Source organism: Strix aluco, chromosome 7 (assembly GCF_031877795.1).
Source record: "Strix aluco isolate bStrAlu1 chromosome 7, bStrAlu1.hap1, whole genome shotgun sequence".
NCBI classification, from domain to species: domain Eukaryota; kingdom Metazoa; phylum Chordata; class Aves; order Strigiformes; family Strigidae; genus Strix; species Strix aluco.
In genome coordinates this window covers 4305555-4326841 of record NC_133937.1, presented here as the reverse complement: position 1 = coordinate 4326841, position 21287 = coordinate 4305555, and the positions used below count along the sequence as shown (strand labels likewise).

The 21287-nt window shown below is 48.0% G+C and overlaps 1 protein-coding gene across 1 annotated transcript in view; it reads right to left on the bottom strand.

The window, feature by feature from the left end:
* Nucleotides 1–21287, bottom strand: part of CDH23 (cadherin related 23) — a 215559-nt gene that overhangs the window by 89937 nt on the left and 104335 nt on the right. Inside the window, exons 9-11 of the mRNA XM_074830236.1 lie at nucleotides 17274–17352; nucleotides 5673–5785; nucleotides 3500–3688 (exon numbers count right to left, since the gene is read on the bottom strand). Of these exons, the coding sequence (XP_074686337.1) occupies nucleotides 3500–3688; nucleotides 5673–5785; nucleotides 17274–17352 (381 nt within the window). The remainder of the gene's footprint in view (nucleotides 1–3499; nucleotides 3689–5672; nucleotides 5786–17273; nucleotides 17353–21287) is intronic.

Sequence of the window (21287 nt, the reverse complement as noted above, 5' to 3'; positions counted from 1 at the left end):
AACATGAATGAGAGGAGAATCTAACACTAGCCTGGGAGTGTATATGCATACCGGCATGCTGCGGTGTCCAGTTGAGTATAAGATCAGTCTAAATACTGGGAAGCTTTCACAGAATTTCATAAACAGTTCTCAAACGGCTTTGGAAAGGTATTCAAGTGGTTTGCTGGCTATCTGGCAGTGAGAGAAACTCAGCTGCACAGAGGTTATACTTTTTTCTTGGTTCATAGAAAGCCTGGTTCAAAACCCTGTGCACTGATTTCTCCTGTGTTCAAGAGTTTTTGATAAGCTGTAGAGAATGCGAACAGAAAAACCAGCACACTCAGTTGAACACCTCTTGGCTGCACCCTGAATACACATCTGGGGTCATCTCAGCTCAACCCAGGTGTATCCTCTTGAGATGCTCCTCGTCCCACCTCACACCCCAAGCCAGCTCCTTTTGGAGCAAGACCATGTTTGAGGGATGGCTGCTGGGAGTTTGCAAGGGACGGACTCAGAGAAACAGGTTTCTCCTTGGAGGCACCCTGCTTAGGTACCTTGTGTGAGATATTAATGCCAGACAAGCTCCAGAAAGGCACTTAAACACAGTGGTAAATTCAAGCACATGCTTTCAAGCGCAGTCTTGTGTGCAACGTAAATACATTTTTAAGTGCTTTGCTGAATCGTTTAATCTAACTCCTTCAAAAAGCAATCATTTAAGTTTGTGCAAAACACACCAGAAGAAAGACCAAAACCCCACCATTTAAAAAGGCCACGTGGGCCTGGTTACAAAACACCTTCTTGTTTAACAGCCTTGGCAGCCCACGCAGTGTGTTTTAAGGGCCAGACCCATGCAACACCCCTTTCCCCAGCTCTACAAAGACACAACTGGGGTGCAACAGCAGGCAGGTTCCGTAAAGCCACCCAATCCCTGCTTGGGGCAAGGTTCAGGTGTGGGCTTCTCCATCCAGGTAGGACCTCAACAAGTGTGAAGGCTGAAGGAACAGCATCAAAACTTGCTGGAGGGGCCAGAACAAGGCTGGAGGGCTTGGCTTAAGAAAGAAACCAACCTGCCAAGGGGCTCTCCCAGGACTTAACAACATAGGCTGGGAGACAAGAGACAAAACTTGAGCAAAATGATCTTCCCAAAGAGTCTACCTTTGATTTTATGTGTCTCTATCCATCTGCTCTCATTTATTTATTTAGCTGCTTTCCCCAGAGACGTGTGTAATTCTCTTCTTGTTTTTCTTTGCCCCTTACATAAATGAATTGTGTCGTCTCCAGCATGAAGGCCGTATTGCCGAAATAGCTTCTGTCAGCCATGTCCTCAGTCACATCCCTGCCTGAAGACCTCAATCCTAGCTGTCCCATCCCTCTACCCCTGCACCCACAGAGAGCCAAAAGAGCCTGGCACCACCTCGGCTACCTCAAATCCAGGTGGTCTGTAAAAGCCTTGCAACTCTCATGAGGTACTTGAGCATCCAAAATATCACCGTCAGGCAACTGTCTTCCCTTTCTGTAAGTTTTTTGCTAAAAGTTTGGGGGTCTTGGTACTTCTATAAATACACTGCCCGGGAAGCAGTGCTAGAACAAGCCTGGCTGCAGATGCAGTTCCACTTCTATCTCATAGACATCTTTTTCATGACCTCAGTATCCTCTCCCCATTTTTTTCCCCCAAAGTGCTACCTTGATGGTTAATCCAGTTGCAAGCACCCATGAAAGGAAATAAGAAAGATCCACCGCAAGATAATGCAGGAAAAAAACCCCAACTGCTTATAACTTTCCTCCCTCCAGATATACCAAGACATCAGTTCTCCTGTGCTTCTTATCAGTGAAAATAATGCTACAGTCAAAGCAATCCGTGCTAATATGACGGTCTCCAAAGACACGTACAGTAAAACTCCTTCAGCCTCCCTTAGCGCAAGAGGTCCTCTCTCAGCAGTTTTAAAAATCTCAGCCAATTCTTTTGGGGAAATCTCAGGAAGTTAAAGAAATACATCAATAGAATGAGTCTATTTTTTGCTGGCGCGATCGGGAAGGCAAGGCTATTTTTTATTCTCCCATTTTAAAATTAGCAAGGCTGAAAAGTGAATTCTTGAATGGGAGTCACTCCAGTAAAATGAGCTTTTAACCAGAAATAATGACAGATCCTTCATCCTTCTGGCACAAACAGAAGTGTTACAATGCCCTTCAAGAACAGATCTGCTGACATCTCTCAGAAAGCACGACAGTGGCTCTATTCAGAAACTATCCTAAGCATCTGTCATACCCATATCTTCTTTATTAGCAATTGACATTTTCAAGAAAAAACAGTCTCTTTATCTGCTTAATAGCTCATCTGCACCTCTTCAGGCTGAACTCATAACTCTTGGATGGTGACATCATGTCACAAGGAGATTATTAGTTCTGTGTCATAATCACTTCACATGAAAAAAAATGGGATTTCTGGGTGGCTTTACGAGATGTGGTGAACTCCACCCAGGGCTGGGGAAAATCAAATTCATCATTTCAGCCAGCAAAAGCATCTTAGAAAATGCGCATTTTAATTGATCCACTGGGATTTTGGGGGGTGTGGGGAGATGTTCCGTTCTGTATTCCTCAGTGCTATCACATCGTTTACCTGAAGCATCAGGAAAACATCCTGACAATGCCATTTATACTGACAAATCCTCTCCCCTCATCTCTTGCTCAGCCTGAAGAGGAATAGGGATGGCAGGACCCTGTAGCCAGAGCCTTTCCGAAGGATTTCAGAAAGTTCACCATGAGGTGTCAGCACTTGTTTGAAGCAGACACCATGCAGCGTGTGGGGTTGGGGGTACCAGCACACAGAAGCAGCCAGACGTGAACTGCACAAGTCAAATAATCAGAGTAATTGAAGGCTGCAAGCCCGAGGCTGGAAAACATGCTGCAATCCCTACGTGGCATGGATCGGTGCGTAACAAATAGAAGCTCCATTAACACGAGGGAGGAACAAGCCTCCAACGCTCCCAGCTTGTTTGCTGTGATGAACTGGTATCCCAGTCCCCCCCATACTTCCTTCAGCCCCATGCTGGCAGGTATCTCTTACCTCCACCCTGACAGTGGCACTACCCATCCCCGCTGGGGCAGAGAGCCCAGAGGTCCTTTCTTTCCCCTCCCTGGCAGGTCCCCTGGGAGTCCAGCAGAAAACCTCCTCCCTTTCTAAAACAGACTGGCAAAGGACTGCCCAACAAGAGCCCTTGGAAGCGGGCAAGAATCAGCATCCCACACAATCCTATTTTCTGGCTCTCAGTGGCCGTGCAATCCTAACTGCATTAAAGCACATGCCGTGCCTGTGCTCTGGGGAAGGCATCTGCATTCGGGGTTCCGAGCAAGAAGAGCAACAGTAGAGCAACAGCAGCAGTGAGAGCTGAAAAGTGGTGACGACATAACCATTCACATCATCGTGTTCAGCAGTGACCTATCCTTCCCTGCACCCCCAAAACCACACCAGTGCTACCTTACAAAGAATGGACAGAAGCGCCCGTGGCAGGGAATACCTCACCTCATCTTTGTCCTGCACCTGGATGAAGAGGGGAAGGGCAAAGCCCACCTGGGCCAGCTCTGGGATGGACACACTGTACTCTGAGCTGTTGAACTCGGGTGCGTTGTCATTAACGTCTATGACTAGGATGTTGAAGGTGGTGGTGACGGTGGCATTGGAGGGTGTGCGGTCATCATTCAGCTCTGTCCCCTGCAAGGATAGAAACCAACAGGGCAGTCTTTATTTTTCAAAGAATAAATGTAAAAGAAAGCGTGCATGCCATGATTAGAGACTCTTGCAGGTTTTGCTTCCTCCACTTTGCCAATGAAGGATGCTCAGTTGGTTCTGCCATTGCCCCTTAATCTTGAGCACCTTTCCGCACTGCTGACACAATGTCAAGCCAGCTCTTCCATCACCCATGCCTCAGACCCATAGCACTCTTGCAAACCTTCTCAGGGGTTTAACACTTCTCTTGGGATGCCTGTGGCCAAGTTTTCACTTGCCCCTATCATGCAACAGGTTGTCAGGACTCGGAGTCATGCTAGGGAATGGGTAGGCAATTTTTCTGCCACAAGCATTTAAATCAAAAAGTTGCCTTTCAAGATGTGGGGGACAGTCCTCAAGATAAGGAACGCCACAATGGAGCAAAAAGCACTCCTATTTTCTCCTCTGCCATCTTCTGAAGTGGGACCAGGAGCAGGGAGCTAACCATCATAGTACTACTGAAAGGACAGAAAACTAGGGCAACAGAGGAAAACAAGATTTAAACCTTAAAATAGGTTTGGCAACATGTGTCTAAATACAGCGCTGAGTCATGACTCCATATCACACCTCTGTCTCAAGAAGGACTTTAATTTTGCTTTCCCCAAAGGAAAGAGTGCAGATTTTATTGCCAAAGAAGCAAGACTTGTGAAACAGCCTTTTCAAGTAGAGTCCCTCCTCTTGTCCTTTGGAAATCTTACTTTGCTGTGGGCACAGAAAAGCAACGCTAACACGACCCACACGGCTCATTGCTATTCACCACTTCTGCACACAACAGCAGAACAGGCTGATCCGAACAAGGAGCAATCCAGCTGTATTTTCACTGCGTGCTCCAGGACAAGAGCAGAAGAGAACATTTTGGGTCCCGGGGATGCGGGACGCAGAGAGTTGGCATTTGCGGGAGGATGGAAAGTTTGTGGAGAGAGGAAATAAAAATCTATCGGATCAACAGAATATAGTTGGAACTCCATTATCATGCAGGCAGGAAAACGGGCAAGTTTTCAGGTTCACAAACCTTTCCAAGATTAAACAGATATTTTTGTCCCTATTAAAAACAGACAATCCTCCCTCTCTTGATTTCTACTGAATTTAAACTATAAAAGCCCAAACAAAGAGATACTAGGGATGGATGCAGATCTCTTCCCCATGCATAAAGACCCACAGTACGACCTGTGCCTGGGAACAAGAGGGGTAATTTCTTGTCCCCTTTTCCCCCCGACAAAGCATTACACTTGCCAAAATGAGAAGGTGATGTGCTGGCTGCTGTCCTCTCAATCAATGACCCTTCCTACAATGCTGATTTTTCCCCACTCTGGCCCAGCAGAATCTATACTTCTAAATGTGTTTCCAACCAGCTGCCCAGCTTGGTATTGATTTTAATTACAGGCCTGCGAGCAGAGCCGGGGAGCCACTCTCAGGTGGGGCTGCTGGGGTTGGAAAACCATGCTCCAGTGCATTTTCTTGATGAGGCAACTTTCAGTGTCACTCCCTCCCCATGCCTGTGCTGGGCAGATGCAGACAATGCTCAGTTACACCACCGTCCGCTGACATGACAATATGTTCCTGTTCTTCCAGGGGTTTTTTTGGGGAAAGGTGGGAAATAGACACAAGTGGACACAATTCTGGTGCCTGAACGTAGGTGTCTTGTGCTATTTGCAATCCCAGGGCATCTGCATGCTGCCAGCAGATACGACCGCAGGCAGATCTAGTTAGAGACCAGGCAGGGTGCCAAAAATGGCCTTATACAGCCATACAGAGGCAACCACATTTTGGGCCACTGTACAAGGGGGCTGTGTTAAACATCATGGCTCTGGATGCCCACAGAAGCAATATGTCCCAGGTTTGCACCTCCACCTTGAAGGAGTTGTGCCCGAGCAGGATGCCCTCCCCATCCTGCTCTGCCAATGTGCTTCCCGGATGGAGGAGGTCTCACCTTCACTGTGAGGATAAATCCAGCGCTATAGAGGGGGTTTTCCCGGTCCAGTGGCCCATTCAGGGTTAAGGCTCCACTGATGTAGTCCAGTGCAAAGATGCTGTTGGTGTTACCTGAGAAAAATAACAGGCAGTGTGAGCACAAGCAGCTGGTACAGCCAATGCCAAATGGTGCTGGGGGTAATGCAGAGAGGGAAGTGAGAGGACACGAGCCTCTTCCCCTGCCAGTCTCCATGCATGACTGGACCCAGTGCTTGAGAGGTTTTACAGAGCAGACTCGCTGCCAGGCCAGGACGACTCGCTGCTCAAAGCTGGGCACAGACTGCAGTGGGCTCTGCAAACCCTGCACATTATCTCAATGTGCTTTAAAATGTAATGGCTGTAATGGTCCTCTTCTCCTCTCACCTGCCCCAGCTCAGGGCTCGAAACAGTGCTTTCCTTCCAACAGCCAATAAAGTTGAGAATGCTACAGGCAGCTGAAGAATTTCAAAGGGTTTTGGTAATTAAAATATGCAAGAGCACAGCTGAAACCAGGGTCGAATCCAGGTGCTCCTCTCTGAACAACCACCGTCATTCGCAGGGCACCGTGTCCCTGGGGTGGGCATGGCCTCTCTCTTAAAATACAAGAGCTTAAGGGACATCAGTCCAGGTTAATCAGAGGAGGGTGCAGACAGGCCAAGCTCACAAATAATTCTACATATAACAAGCAGTCGTTTAACTGTGAGGCCTCTTGCCAGAGGATGCTGAGGATGATAAAAGTCCACGTGTATTCAAGGAGAGACTGGGAAGGTTAATGAAAGAAAAAAAATAATCTATCAAATAACAAGAAGCCACATTCAGCTCAGGAATTTTCTTAGCTGGATGTATTTAGAGACAGGGAGAGTATTAGGGTAAGTACTGTAGGCACTTGCCCTGCTTTTATGCTCTTGCCAAACGTGTTGACCCCATGCAGCTGCCTTTATTTTCCTCTACTTGAGCCAAATTTGGCCTTTGTGCCAGTCCTTATGTGCAACCAAGGACACAGGGTGCCATGGAGGGCTGTGCTGCCTCCACCGAGCATCCTATCCTCAACTTGACTCCTCCTCTGCAATTAGACACCCAGAGAGGATTAAGACAATACTTGAGTCTCACAGCCAGCACAGGCTAAAAAGACAAATGTCCAGCACTGGGAATGCCCTCACAACAGTCCCAGGTGCTCTCTCTGTCAGCCAGACAAAAGAAAACAGTTGGTATGTGGAGCCTGGGATACCTGACACTAGCCTGACACAATACCAGAGAAGGCTGCTGAATTAGTGATAGCCAAGGAGATTAAGGATGGGCGTATGGCCACCCACACCATTCCCCTCGTTGTCTCACAGTATGCAGAAACCCCTGATCCAGCCTCAAATGGGAGCGAGGAAACCCTGCAAGTACGCTATATTAATCCCAGCCAAAAATAAAAAACCCACTGTCTTCTCAATATATCTCAGCATGAACGAAACGCACACAACATTTGTCATTTCCCTGGAAAGGAGCTGCAAGACAGATCTGCTGCTGCAGAAGGTTGTTTCCCATCACTCAGCATCCACCTCGCTCCCTTCCAATCCCCCGTTTAACCACAGCTGTGCCTTTCGTGGCACGGCCAAAGCCTCCAGGTCCGGCTCTCCCCTCCCTCCCAGCCCCGGGAGCCACCCTGGCCTTCACGAGCCGCTGGCTGCCAGCATTTCCTCTCTTTCCCAGGGCCCTAAGTGCTATAACACCTTTCTCTCCCATTACTGAGCCTTTATATCTTCCTCTCAGACCGAATGCCTCCCATTTCTGTCCTTGGTCCTCTCTTCTCTCCATCCGAAATGGCCCATTGACTGCTAGCCAGCTTAATGAACTGATGCGCGGCTACTTAAAATATTAGCAGCAGCCTTGCTTTTTTTAAATCTAACTTTCACTGCCATACATGAAGATCTCTAGTCTCCTCCATCGGACAATTCCCCTCTTTTCATCTTGACTTCCCACCTTTGCTCTGTAATTTACGGCTGACTCTTTAGGAGACTTCTGATACCAGCTTTGAAGGACACTCCACGAGATGTATTGAATTGTGCTGCAAGGCATTTAAATGCTCCAGGATGCCATGTTGCCATGGTAAAGTTTATGCATCAGGGCGATCTTGGTACACTCCCCCTAATATAAAGCGTAATAAAATACCTTTTTAATCACAAAACACTGTTCTGCTAACACAAATCTGTAAATGTGGACACCAATGGATTTTAGTGGAAATAGGTCAATAGGGCAGGAATTTGACACAAAGGACTAAACACAGCACAGAGCTCTGTGTCCTAACAATGGTTTATGTGTTTCATATTTGACCACAGTTACTTTTGAAGGGTGGACGAATAAATTAGGGACCGAAATACCCTCCCAGGCTGCACATCAGAGACTTTTCTCTAGCTCAGCCTCCCCAACACCGCTCAGATGGCAGATATGCATGTGATGCCCTCCGGGGTGCCTTTCTGCTAGCAGAGAATTGCTGCCTTTACAAATTAGCCTCAGAGGGAAAGAAGTGTCTCCAAACTTGTCCCTCAGAGGCCTTTCATAATTTCCTCTACAATGGCCCTCCAACCACCGCTTCATTATTACTCTGACCAGTGATCCCCACTGAAGTACTCGCACTGCTGAACAATGCACATTCCCCTGAGACACTTTCTTTACAAAAATCTCTCTAATCATCTTCATACGTCTTCACTTTCCTCAGAGCAAGGAAAAAAAAGAAAAGGTGGGGGAAAAATAGCCAATTTTGTCTTTCCCTCCCCCCAGTCTCTCACTCTCCCCACCTCTGTATAATTTCTTCTCCTTGGCAGGTTCTCCCGTTACCTCTTCATCATCTCCCTGACCTAGGAAAAAGCCGAGCCTGGGTTAAGCACAGCTTAGTCTGTGGCTGCTGGTGCAGACAGTCACACCGGCCAATGGCTTTCAAGCTGTTTGTCCACTCCACCATTGTCCCAGTGCTTGCTCTGTCCTGCTCCCAGTTGCACTGGTCGCAAGCTCCCCGCCGGGCACCTGCAGCCATCTGTGCCCGTGGTGGCCTCAGAGGCAGGTGGATGCCATGAGCTGAGCCAGCTCCTCATCATGCTGCCCCAACGCTCTGGCTTGAGTGGCCAGTGGCCAGCGCTGCCTGTCGGGCACGTCAACAGAGCAAACCACAGTTTGCTTGTTTTGAAGCAATACAATGCACAGAGGCGTGATGGAGAACACAGAGGGGATGGAGAACCTTTGCAGGGATTTCAGACCCAGTCAAGATACCCAGATAATCCTGTTTCTTGGAGGATGTGGAACAGCACAGACCTTTTTGTCTTCAGTTTTGCACTCTGCAAACTGTTTTCATGACACAGACAGGAACTATTGTGGCCACACTTGACAGGAAGCCAAGTGACCTTCACCTGTGCCACCTCCCCTCCTCTGTGTCCCCCTCAAATGTTTCCTCATGAGCAGTGCTCATGCTGTGGCACACACAGCCTTCTGCTCTGCACCAGGCAGGCAACGAAACGATCGCTGACTTGACTCAGGAGTTACCACCTGCTGGTCATGTCCCTTCTTGAGCCATCTACTGCAAGTCTGCTTTGAACCATCAAAGCATTTCTAGATGGAGACTAAGGACTTCATTTCCACACCTCTGGCTTGAGAAGGGAGCTCAAGACCATGGTCTGGTTTCTGCTAAACAGGTTTACATGTCCTCCACCTCCTTTCCGATTGCACAGAGCAGGCAAAGCAAAGGAATAAATGGGTCTTTCGTCAGCAAAGAAGGAGCCCTGCTTTCAGGTGCTGGGAAAGCAAAGATGGCCTTAAGAAAGGCAGGGAGCAGAAAATAAACACGAGGCTGCCTAGGAGGTAGCATCCACCAGAGAGGAACACCCTGTGGGAAAGCATGCTTCACTTCTACCTCTCTGCTACCACAGCAAACCTACAGAGCAGGACACAGCACAACGTGGGGGACAGCAGGAGAGACCGTGAGAGACACCCAGGGTAGGAATCAGATGGGGCAGAAATTAAATGATGGGAAGGGAAAGGCTGAGCAGCAAAAAGGAATGCAGAAAGAAGAAAAGCTTAGCAGAGAATGTTTTTAAATACTCAGAAAGACAGGGGAAAGGTGAGAACAAAAAAAGAAAAAAATTAACTTTAGGACAGCAATATGAATGCATATTTCTGGCTGACGCCCTGGTCTCACCTGGCAAGGAGGAGGCTTGCTCAGGACATACAAGCCCAGATTCTTGTTGTGACGTGGGTAAAAGGAGAAGGAAAATTGTCCCAACCCTCTGTCAGTGTGTGGGTACAGCGACAGCAGCAGCTCCTATATCCACTGTGGCTGGGCAGGGGACCGGGAAGGCAGGGACCAACACAGTGCTGGGTTGGGAGCAATGGGATGGATCGCAGTAGCCCATTCGGAGTGTTTTTCCAGGCTCATTGAGGAACGGATGGTGGCATAGGCATCATTTTGGAGAAACACTGCTATAACGAGGGGTTTTATAGATGAGGGCCATAATGTTTAATTGCCCTCAGCCAACACTCTCACATTTTAAAAAGGCCATTAAAAATACTGGCTCAAACCCAGGGAAAAAAAGAAAAGAAAAAAAAAAAGATATTGATGTCTCCTCCTTCCGCCCTACCCCTTTGGCCTTTGCGCATCATTCAAATCCCTAGGAGGGAGAGATGCAGCTATTACCCAGCTCTAGAGGAGAGCTACCTGTCAGCCAGGAGAAGCCGATTCCCCTGTGCAGGAGAATTTTCCCAGCTCCCTCTACACAAAGGGCCATTTGTATCGGGGAGCCGCATCCTCGAAAGGCACCGGGCTTGCTGAGCCACTGAACTTGGAGCGGATGACTTTCATGAGATGTGAAAGGGGAACCCATCACACACCTTGAGCCGGATAATTTATTAATCAAAATGTGCTCCGTCAGGGCTCCTCGGCACCGAAATAGATGCTGTTGGATGTGGTTCATAGAGTCAGCAACAGACACAGTTATCATCGTATAAATAGTCCATCAGCTGCTGTGGCCACCTCGCTGCTCTTCACCTTGAGTTTTTCCCCCTGTGGGATATGCAGGGAAGCACACCAGGGCAGATACCTTGCCCCATGCTTAAATTCAAAGGGAACAAGTTATTTCCAAATGAAAAGGTGTTATTACAACCCGAGCTTTATGTCTTTGCTCTGTGTGAAGTCAAGATGCTCTAGAAAACTGTGCCCATTTCTCCTGCTCTGGACTTTGGTTTGCTCTTCTTCCCAGAAGATGTAACTCTCTCTGGAACAACTGATTCAAGCCCAAAGCTGCGTGCCGGCACTCCTCCGCACACGCCTGCTCTGCAAACAGGCATTTTTAGTATCTTCCCCAAAAGATTTAATTGCCCGTTCTAGCACAACTGGCAGAATTTCTGATCTTGCAGAGCCACAAAAGAAGTTCGCATTAAATGCTCGCATGGCTCCCTTTTTTAGAACCGAACGTACAGTACAAGAAAATAAAAGGAGAGATTTATCACCCGAGGTGCAATCCCCATCCTGAAGCCCTCGGGAACCACAGCTGGGTACCAGAGAGGAGAACAGAGCCCGCAGAGTTTAAAGGTTCCTTCTCTGAGTGTAATTCATCACACGAAAGGATGCTGAGTCTTGGACCACAACCACCACATTCCCCCACATCGTCTGAAATGAGCTTGGTGGCTCAAAGGGAAGGCAAATCACCAACACTGCCTGGCTTGTCTTTTTTTCCCCCCAGCCTTTCATCTTTCATGAATCTAACCCTAAAACCTGCTACGGGAGAGCAGCCAACAGCTGGATTGTGAGTCAGGACAGCAGAGCAACGCAGGGAAAACTACCGTAAATGTTTATTTCACTCATTTCTGTAAATGCAACACTTTAACCCTCTCACACTCTCAGCCTGCAGCCGATGGATGTGTACACATAAAACTGGCATTTTCTTAACGGCTACTGTGCCTGGGCTGGATTGAGACACCCACAAATCACCTCTCCTGCCTCTCCCACAGCAGTAGGCAGACTCATCAGGAGAACATGAAAGGAGTACACTGTAATATGCCTGGTAACAAGTCTGAATCAGCTTTTAACACAAACCCCATATCTCCAGGCTCAACACCTTTCAGAAAATCTTCCATTAAAAACCATCTCAGAACTCATTGTTTTCTCTATCCCCAACATGAACAGGCACAGCGCAGGTTCATCTTTCTCCAGTGGTTGCCAATATCTTGAATCCACATTAAATCCCAGCAAGTTAAATAGGATGTCCCAGACATTAAACAAAAAATATGCCTTTGTTTCATATTTACACATAAATGGGAATGTATAGTTTTAATTACCGAAGGCCATTTGCTGGGGGACCACCTGCCATGCAAACCATTATCCCAACTGTATCTCTTTCTAGTGATTTCTGGATTGCCAGGGAGCCAAAGCAAGGTGCCAACATGATGACGAAGCATCATTAGCAGCAGGGAGGAAGACGGGGAGCAACTGAGCCAAGAAAAGAGGGCTGTGGCCACAGCCACCATCTCTTCTTTGTGCTGTCTCACCCCCTTGCATTGGCAAGGTGGAAAAACAGCCTTTGATGAATAACTCGGCGTGAGGCACTTTTCCACCCATCAGCGTGTCCTCCTACAGAAATGTTCTGCTATGATGACTGCCTTTAAATCACACTGGAAGGCCCTCCCAGCAGGTGTAATTTATGAGGACTTTAACACCCTAGTAGTTCACCGAGCAATACGAATGTGGGAAAAAGCCGGCACGATGTAGGCCAACTGGCACTGGGAATATTAAAATTAGCAATATCCTCCCTGATGTCTGGTTTAAGTGACTCGGCGAAGCGGTTTGCTTTGTCTTGTCTTCTTTGTTAAATCAGGCCAAAATACGAAGGGAGGTGTCAGCAGCTGAGGGCTGGGAGACCTCTTTGGCCACTTAACCTTACCTCAAGGGTTCGTGCTGCACTTTCAAAAGTAAGGCAGTAGGGGACTCCAGATCTGTTAAGACTATGCGAAACATGTTCTGAGAGCTACTGCACTGATTTTAACATATATATATATATACGATATTTTATTCCTTAGCAGGAAAACCAGAAGAAAGACAGAGAACAATTATTTTCAGACACGCTTCCCTCTTGCTTTTGTAACTCACGCTTCTATTACATTGTCCAAATAATGATTTTTAATCCGTGCTTCTCTTGAGATGCACTAGCTTTAGGAATAGAGTGCTTTGCCAGAAACTGCATCAGTCTCCTGAAACAATCAACTGGGGGGGAGGGGGGGGGGGGGGGGGAGATGCCCTAAGGGTTTGTGAAGAGCCCTAAGGACCGTCTCACAGACTGAAAGCCCCATGCTCCCTCCCCTCTCTCCTGCAGGACTTTCCAAGCCCCAGGAAGGACATATGGATTACCCTTGTGCAATCTCCCCTTGCCTATTCATCACCACACCTGAAATGTGTCAGGCAGGCAGAGACTGACATTTGGGCATCTTGCAGAGCCCCAGGGCCCATTCTCTGGTTTAACTCTTTGATGCCTGCCCAAGTAGCACAGGTCGTCTTCACATCTTCATGCCAGGAGACATGAAGTCTACTGACTGTCCTGGAAATAAATGAAACCCAAAGTTTACTGCTAGCTAGCAAAGCACGAGACTGCAGTCATATAATATGTTTTCCTAACAAGAGCTCACAGACCAAAGTCCCCTCTTGCCTATTAATTAAATTGCCATTTAATTCACAATAAAAATCCTTCTCTTAAAGAACCAAAGGATTCCCCACACCCCAGGCGATGTGCAGCAGCAGCAAACGTGAAAAGACACTGCCGTCTGCAGGCCTGATCCTGCCGAGAGCGCCGGAGCCCTCCATTTCCACTGGGAAAATCAATCTCTGTTAGACCAGAGAGTTCCCCTAAATGAAAAGCCTTATCTAGAACAGGTCGTGTTATACAACAAGTCACTCGCTTTGCCTGGGAAATGAAAGATGATGAGGCAGAGTCCCCAGTACAGAGGCTATCTCCATAAATCTGCCAAAAAGGAACTGTCGATTACTTTGCTGGATTAATTATCTGTCCTTCAAACAGAGTCCTGACCTCAGCGGCTGAGCATCTCCAACCTGTCAAAGGAGCCAGGGAATCAGGGATGGAGGGCTTTTGCAGGGCACTGGCCACGGGCTGCCCTCACCCTCCTTTTCACCTGGGAAAAGCAGCAGAAACACCCGTCGGAGCGATGGGAGCCCCGGCACTGAACAGCCTGTCAGCACAAGGGGCTTGAATTGCGAGGCCTCAATTTGGATTTCTTTTTCAAAAGGCCTTTTGCAGGGCAGTCATCCCACTCCTTACAAAGGACAGGGTGAAAAAGTGCATGCTTTCACGGGGTTAAAATGAAGGAAGGGGGAGAAACAACTGAATGGCTTTTCCCTATAAGATATGGAAATGATTCCCAGTGCAGGCAGCCAGGCAGGCAGCAGACAGGCTCGTCTTCCCCGACAGGACAGCTAGCCAAAGCCGTGACACAGCTAGATCAGCACTCCTCCATCATTTCAGGCTTAACAGCTTTGTAAGCTGGCGGCATAAAGTTAGATCTTAAGTCTTATTTTATGTGGTTATGGTTAATCTTTTAGTTTTATTGTTTTCCTGTCACAGGAGGACCTTGCGCTGGAGATAGCCATATAAATAAGAGCTGCTGCAGTATATCCCAAGGCACAGCTACCCGAGGGATGGAGCTGAATAGGACACCGGCAATTCCAAATTAATTTTTATACCCCGCCTCCAAATCATACCAATGCTTTAGGTATTAATACTGAAGGAATGATAAAAGGCTAGGTCACTTTTCAGCTCTCTCGCTGCTGTATATTCAACCCCAGTCAGTAAAATCAGACCAGCCATGTGCAATCCCTGTGCTCGAAGACCTGGAAGAGCCGGGGAGAGGCATCATATATCCCTGCCATGAAATGGGAACAGCATCACCACCGCCTCCCCTCGTGCAAGTAAGCTGAAAAGCCAGGTATAATTACTACCTTCACCAGCCATTTTCACTTTTGCTTACGGTTGGTTTCTAATTTAATTTGCTTCCCCATTCCCATATGTTAGACCGTTTTTTTGCAAAATTGCCATAAAAATTTACCAGCTCAGGCACAAATCTGCTTGCTGACCTTTACCATCATGATTGAGGATAATGACAAATTAATTAGGCTTTACCTGCCTGCCAAAAAAAATTGCTTGCCTTGGGTGAGTGGGATTTTGGAGGCGCGCTATCTGCTGTTTCCTGTATCTGGATTCTCAGACATCAGAGGGTAACATCTTTCAAAAGCAAGAAGCGAAACATGGAAAGTATAAGAGAATGCCTTGAGCAGTGTGGGGGAGGCATTCACACCCTTACTAATTTCAGAAAAAAAATTTGTTTACCCCATGACCATGTTTTCTTTAAAATTTGCCCTCAGCCATGCACCTCAGCCACAATCCAGCAGCTGAATGGAGCTGGCAAACTCTGGCTCTGGCAACAAACTCAATTCCAAGTGGAAGCAGAGTGTCCTGAAGCCTGGCTTCAGGGATTTTGGAAACCTCTGCCTTAAGCCAAAGGATGGAGAGGAGATGATAGTGGGTGTCTGCATTCGTCCCTCAGTCCATCCACAGACTGATCCTTCCCAGCACCATCGCTCTGCAAGATGCTGGTGCTGACAGAAGAAGGTCTCCTGGCCAGTTATGAAAACACTCTGCAATTCTCATGTTTGGGGAAAAAAAAATATATAAATGCAAAGTAGTTTAATCACTCTTTGATGTGTTCTGCCTGATTTTCCGATAGGAGAGCTGCCCCCCACCAGGCGGAACCGGGGGCAGGGATTAAGCTCTTGGCGTATGCAAGCAGATGCGAGGATGTTTGCACTGATCTGCCTGTCTGTCACTCCGAACCCCTGATCTGCCTGCCTGTCACTCCACACCCCGCCGCCACGGAGCTCTCGGAGCATGTCTGGCTCCCTTCCACCACCCCTCCACCCGGCCGTAAGGGTCAGGATGATGGCTACCCTGGCGCCGAGCGGGGGATGCTCGCAAAGGGACGTCATGGCTATTTCACAGGAAAACCAAAGATAGACATGAAAAGAAGAGCAGGCATGAATACTCTGGGTAAAAATCCAGGGTCCAAGGTTTTGTTTCCTTGATTCAGCAGAGTAGCCGTGATCATCCAATGAGCAGAAAGCCTGACGTGACCATGAGCGGACGGGTGCATTTAGCAAAGTAACCCTCTATAGATTGCGTGGTTATTTCTGTAAGTCTAAGCCATCAAATAAAGGCTCTTAGAAACCCAGAGCTGTTTGTATTACACTGGTGTTGACAAGGGAAAATTAGATACCTACAACATAAACCATACTGAGGCAGAAAAAGGGTCTGTGGCCATCAGCATATGCCCAAAGGAGGGTGTACGAACAGGACAAAGGTGATTTCCCAGCTGCTGACCATCTTCAGGCTTTGGGCTGAGTGAGCTTTCTGTAAGCTGAAGGCTTTCACCATCCTCATGGTAGCTCACCATCCTCTACAAAATTAGTTTGAGGTTTCAGTCCGGACTCCAGTGAAAAAGGACCCATACCAGGCAAAAGAAATTCCCTGCTGCACTTTGGCCAGTTGATACATGAAATCTGAGGGAATCTCTCATTTAATTCATGCCTTGGGAACATTAGAATAAATTGCAGAGGGAATTAGAGGAATAAATAATCCTTGCATCTTCAAAGGCAGACTGACCTGCATACTTGCAGTCAGGATCAGTGGACTTGAAAGTTAGGGTGAAATTACCTTGACCCTAGAGGTTGATTAAAAGAGCATTTGAAACAGCTGGGCTTTGAGGAAGAGAAACTGGGAAATTATTTCTGCACGTGTAGCTTGAAGGAGCTGCCAGGCAGCACCCAAAGCATGTGGCACAGCAGGGAGAGAAGGGACTACTGACATTTCTTGCTGTGATGATCCCCCCCCAAAACAATGTCAGAAATAGGGTTACAACCTAGACCCACCAAATTGGTCCCTCGTTCCTGGGTTAACCCAAGTAGTCTGTCTGTCCCTGGGACATACCCCACCAAAGCAGCGTCCAGGACCCTGCCTCCCAGCTTGCAAAGCTCCAGCAACGCTTTGGGAAGCCAGCCCTCGACACGGAGGTTTTCGGGAAGTGCCATGGAAACAGCCAGGAGCTGTTCAGCCCGTAATCAGTCCCATTCTCTCCCTAAACAATAACCACTGCGCCGCCAGCAAGAGTTTTACACCCGGCTCTTTGCAGGTCCCCTCCATGGCATTGCGTGAAGCAGAATTGTTTGTGACTCGGTGTTAGGACTGAAAGGTTTCGCTATGAGATATTGTCAAATTTGTTAGAAATAAAGTCCACTGCCCAAGGAAAGGGAGATGCCATGAACAATGCATTCCGACAACGCCGAAGGCAAAGAAAACTTTTCAGAGGAGTGAAAGCTTTCAGTCATAGCAGTAGGCTACACTAATTAGTGATGCCAAATCAAAAGAGCAAGCAGTACAGTCGAGGAGAAACTTAGCCAAATATGATTTCCCAGGCATGGGATGTACAAGAACTTATTGCAAGGCTAGCTCCTCCATCCCCACTGGGATCCCTACCACGTGCCCCTGTGACTTACCCGATACGATGGTGTAGCCGATGCCCCGGGGACGGCCCCTGTCCTGGTCGATGGCTGTTATCATCCGCACGGTGGTACCCTGGGGAGGGAGAGGAGACACATGTTGCAGCCACCTCAGCTGAGTGCTGTGGGGGCTCCTGGGGTGCCCTGCCAAGGCCTTGCACCTCTTACTGTGGGCCACGTGCTTAGGAAAACCTGTCCAAGGGTAAGGCATGTCACAGAAATGTCCCATTGCCTGCTTCTTGGGACAGTTCAGGCTCACCACTCCTCACTCACGTGCAAGCTGCAAAACTCTGCTAACCCACCGCAGGATGCATCTGCTGATGCTGAGGGCATGATCAGGTGGACATGTCCTCTAACTGAACCACCGAGCAGGCTGAGCTTGACTGTGCGGTATGTTTGTACCAGGGCAAGTGTCCTTAGGGACTGGAGAGAGCACCACCAGCTTCATTCCCTGGGCTGCTCATCCTGTGCCCAGAGGAGGAGGACTTGAAACAAGGTCAGCGTGGTGAATACAGCTAACGGTGCTTGAGGAAGAAAAGGAAGGAGGAGCTGAAGGTGCAGCACTAGCAAAGCCAGGACATGCCTCATCACAGCATCACAACTGCACAGGTTCTGGCTGACAGGCAAAAGCACGCATTCCTCTGCCACAAAGACTTTCACTCTGCAGTCCCTCAAGAACCAAAGGCAACAATTCCCTCTCACCATGACCTTCAGCACTGGTCACTACACCAGTTCTATCTACTACTGGCTTCCCAGTCCTTTTCTCCCCCTGTATTCTTCAAATGAGGCACCCCATGCGACGATGCTCGTGATGGCCATTGGCATCCAGCTGTGTAACTAAGTGAGCTGCAGAGATTTTAATTGAAACCTTGAAGGAGGAGAAGGGTTGGACAGATGCTGAGAACAGGGAATTGCCCACAGGCAGGAGCTTCTGCAGTTGCCAGCTCATCCACCTCATCCTCCATCATGCAGGACAGACCCATTTCTTATAGCCCAGCAGAAAGGTCCACAAGGCCAAGAGTGCCCAAAAAACAATGGAGAAAAGCGACCCAAAATTCTTGTTTAGATCTTTAAATAAAAACATCATGCGCTTATGTCAATTCCATAAGTTGTACTTTCCCCGCCGCACTGCAGTGAGCCCACGTGAATACAAACACACGCGCATGCACATAATTAATGTAGTGTGAAAAAATTTACAACTCAGCTGTTCTTGTTTTCATTGGTTTATTAACAGTGGGAAAAGAAGCATTTTTTTTTTTTTGCCCTCAAAGGAAATGTCAGCAGAGGCGTTTGCATATCTAACGAGGGAGCACAGTGGGATGGCAGCGTTGCGTTTGCCCTGCAATCCATCAGCTGAAGGCCAAAGGAAAAGCTGCTGTAGAAATATCACCGGTAGAAAGCAGATACTTGCCATCTTCCCAGCTTTCAGAGCCATGCCCCTGCAGGCTCGATGGAGATGCTTTGGTGCTGCCGGCCATAAAGAAAGCTCCTGGGCCAGGCAGACTGCCCATTCCCTGATCTCCGAGGGCATTTCAATGGACTCCTTAAGTAAATCCACGTTATTAACCGAGAACATTAGCCATAAATCCCAGGTCACTGGCCTTTGAGCAGCACTCGGCTGGTGAGGCTCAGCGGCCACCAGAGAGCCTTTAAATCACCAACAATAACTGTGCTTTCCAAAGGAGCAAGAATAGATAAAAAGCACATGAAAAGTGGGAAAGGAGCAGGTGGGAAAGCAGAACAAGGGATGTGGAAAGGAGGGCAAGGCAAAATGAAGAAAAAAAAAAAAAAAAAAAGAGGCGTGCAATCCAGCATGCTCTCCCCCAGCATACTCTGCTTTAATCTGCCCTCCTCTGCTCCCTGGCAAAATGAGAGCTCCTCCATAACAGGGGTGGTGGGTGAAGGCACTTGGTCGATCTGACAGCTCGCTCATTGCCTGTCAAAAAGCGAGGGAGTGGCGCAGAATGATAAGTGTCGCCTGCCGTGTGGCACATTTCAAAAGAAAGGCAGCTGCAGGAGAAGGCAGGGCTCCCATGATGGCCGAGGAATAGCAATCGGCCCGCCAACGCTGCGGCCACTTTATCTGCACGAAAGGTCCCTCCCATAGGAGCCAAGGGGAAGAGCTGTTGGGAGAGATAAAAGGATGAGCACAGATGTTGCAGCAGGGAAAGTTTGAGAGGAGAGGAGGGGGAGTCTCATATAGATATCTCAGCAGCACGTGCCATAGGGACATCCATAGGAAAGAAATTATCCAGATATCTGATCACAAGAATGAGGGCTGCTAGAGAGCACACTAAGGTTCACCTGGTCCTTGACAGGCCCATGATGATGGCTTCCACATTGCTGTTTTCTTGAGACTGAGTCTCCCCCTGTTGTCCTTGAAGCCTTGTGTGTCTCCTCCTTCTCCACCAACCCCTTCACCAATCCCTCCTAGGATGAGACACACTTCACCAGTGTCCAAGAAACACACCCCAGAGTGAAGCCGAGCTCCCTACCATTCATGGATGCCGTCTCCTGGAATCACGGCAAGTGCAAGGACCTGGGCACCTCTTTGCATTCCACCTGGTTTCCATCCCTCCTACCAGGTCCCTCACAAGAGTCTTCCAACATCCACAAGACTAGCAGATCCCAGCTCCTGGAAATGGACAATCCCTCCCTGAGCACCCACACAGGGTTTAGGATCAATCTTGATCCTTCTGGGGAAGAGGCTGAAGAAGTGCCACAGGATAGGCATAATGTTTATCCATGTCACTAGGGGCAGTTACTGGTTTTTCTAGGGAGTGGTAACAACTGATGAAGATGGCCTCGGAACATGATCGCTAAGAATGGTCAACAGGAAGGATTATTCCCATTTAGCATATGTTGGAGATGATGTGATGCTACACACAGGCTATGCTCATCTCTTAGTACCTGTGATAATCAAGAAGTGCCTTACCCACCACACCAGCAGAGATAACTAACCAGAGAGGACTAGAAACGGGAAAACAACTCAAAGTAAAACAAACCCTTGGTCATGGCCATACCACGATGGCAAAGATTGACCTCTCACCAACCACATCTCAACAATTTCCAATTTCTCTTCCAAAATCCTATCGGACCACAACACTATTCCTTTTGCTATCTAGGTCTTGGCACAGCAAAGGCAAAAGATATTGTGCCCTGGCTCCCTGAGGCAGCCAAGTGTACCCCTGAATTGGAGGGGACTCTTCCACTGTCTCTAGCCAAAAACAGCTGTCAAGGCTTCCACTCTTTCATGCAAACCCTAAGTTGACTTCCAGTGTTAACAGCTCTGCCCAGGGCTTACCCCAGTATTTGTGGCACGAAGCTGCGGCTCTTGGAAACTCCCAAATATTCCTGACATTTCTTAAAACAAGTAACTCACCTGCCTGCCACAGACAATGGTGGCTGCAAGGAAAGGACTTGGCTGGTGGGTATAGGCCAGAGCACAAGAACAGAATAACTCTGTCCCTCTAGGGAAGGAGGAAGAAGGTTTAGAAAAGTAATAATCTGGAAAAGCCTATGCTTAAAAAAAAGGCAAAGAAAATAAAGAATGGCACATTATCCAAACAAAATCTGAGGGTTTTTTGAAGAGGGGCAGGGGTAAATCAATCCTTTTTTAATAAAAGCCTGAGCTTTTAATAAAGTGTTCACACTGATGGGCTGGAAATATTGTAAGAAAGAATTAACTTGGAGCTATAGAGACTCTAGGGCAAAAATAGCACTGATTCTACATTATTTCTTCAACCCAAGGAGTTTTTGAGGAGAAGGGGGATGGTGCTGAAGAATTAAAACTGTTTTAATGATATTTGACACATATCTGTACCATGCTATTACAAGGGAATACAACTGTTGGTCTTGGGACCAAGTGCCAATGGGGTTTGCCCCCCTTGCCTTTGCGTGGCTCCCTGTGGGGTGAGCACACTTTCATTGGTCTCAGCTGGTCTCTTAGCAAGTAGATTCCTCCTCTTTCACCCCCAAAGTGAAGCTGTGATGCTGCCTGGACCATGGACC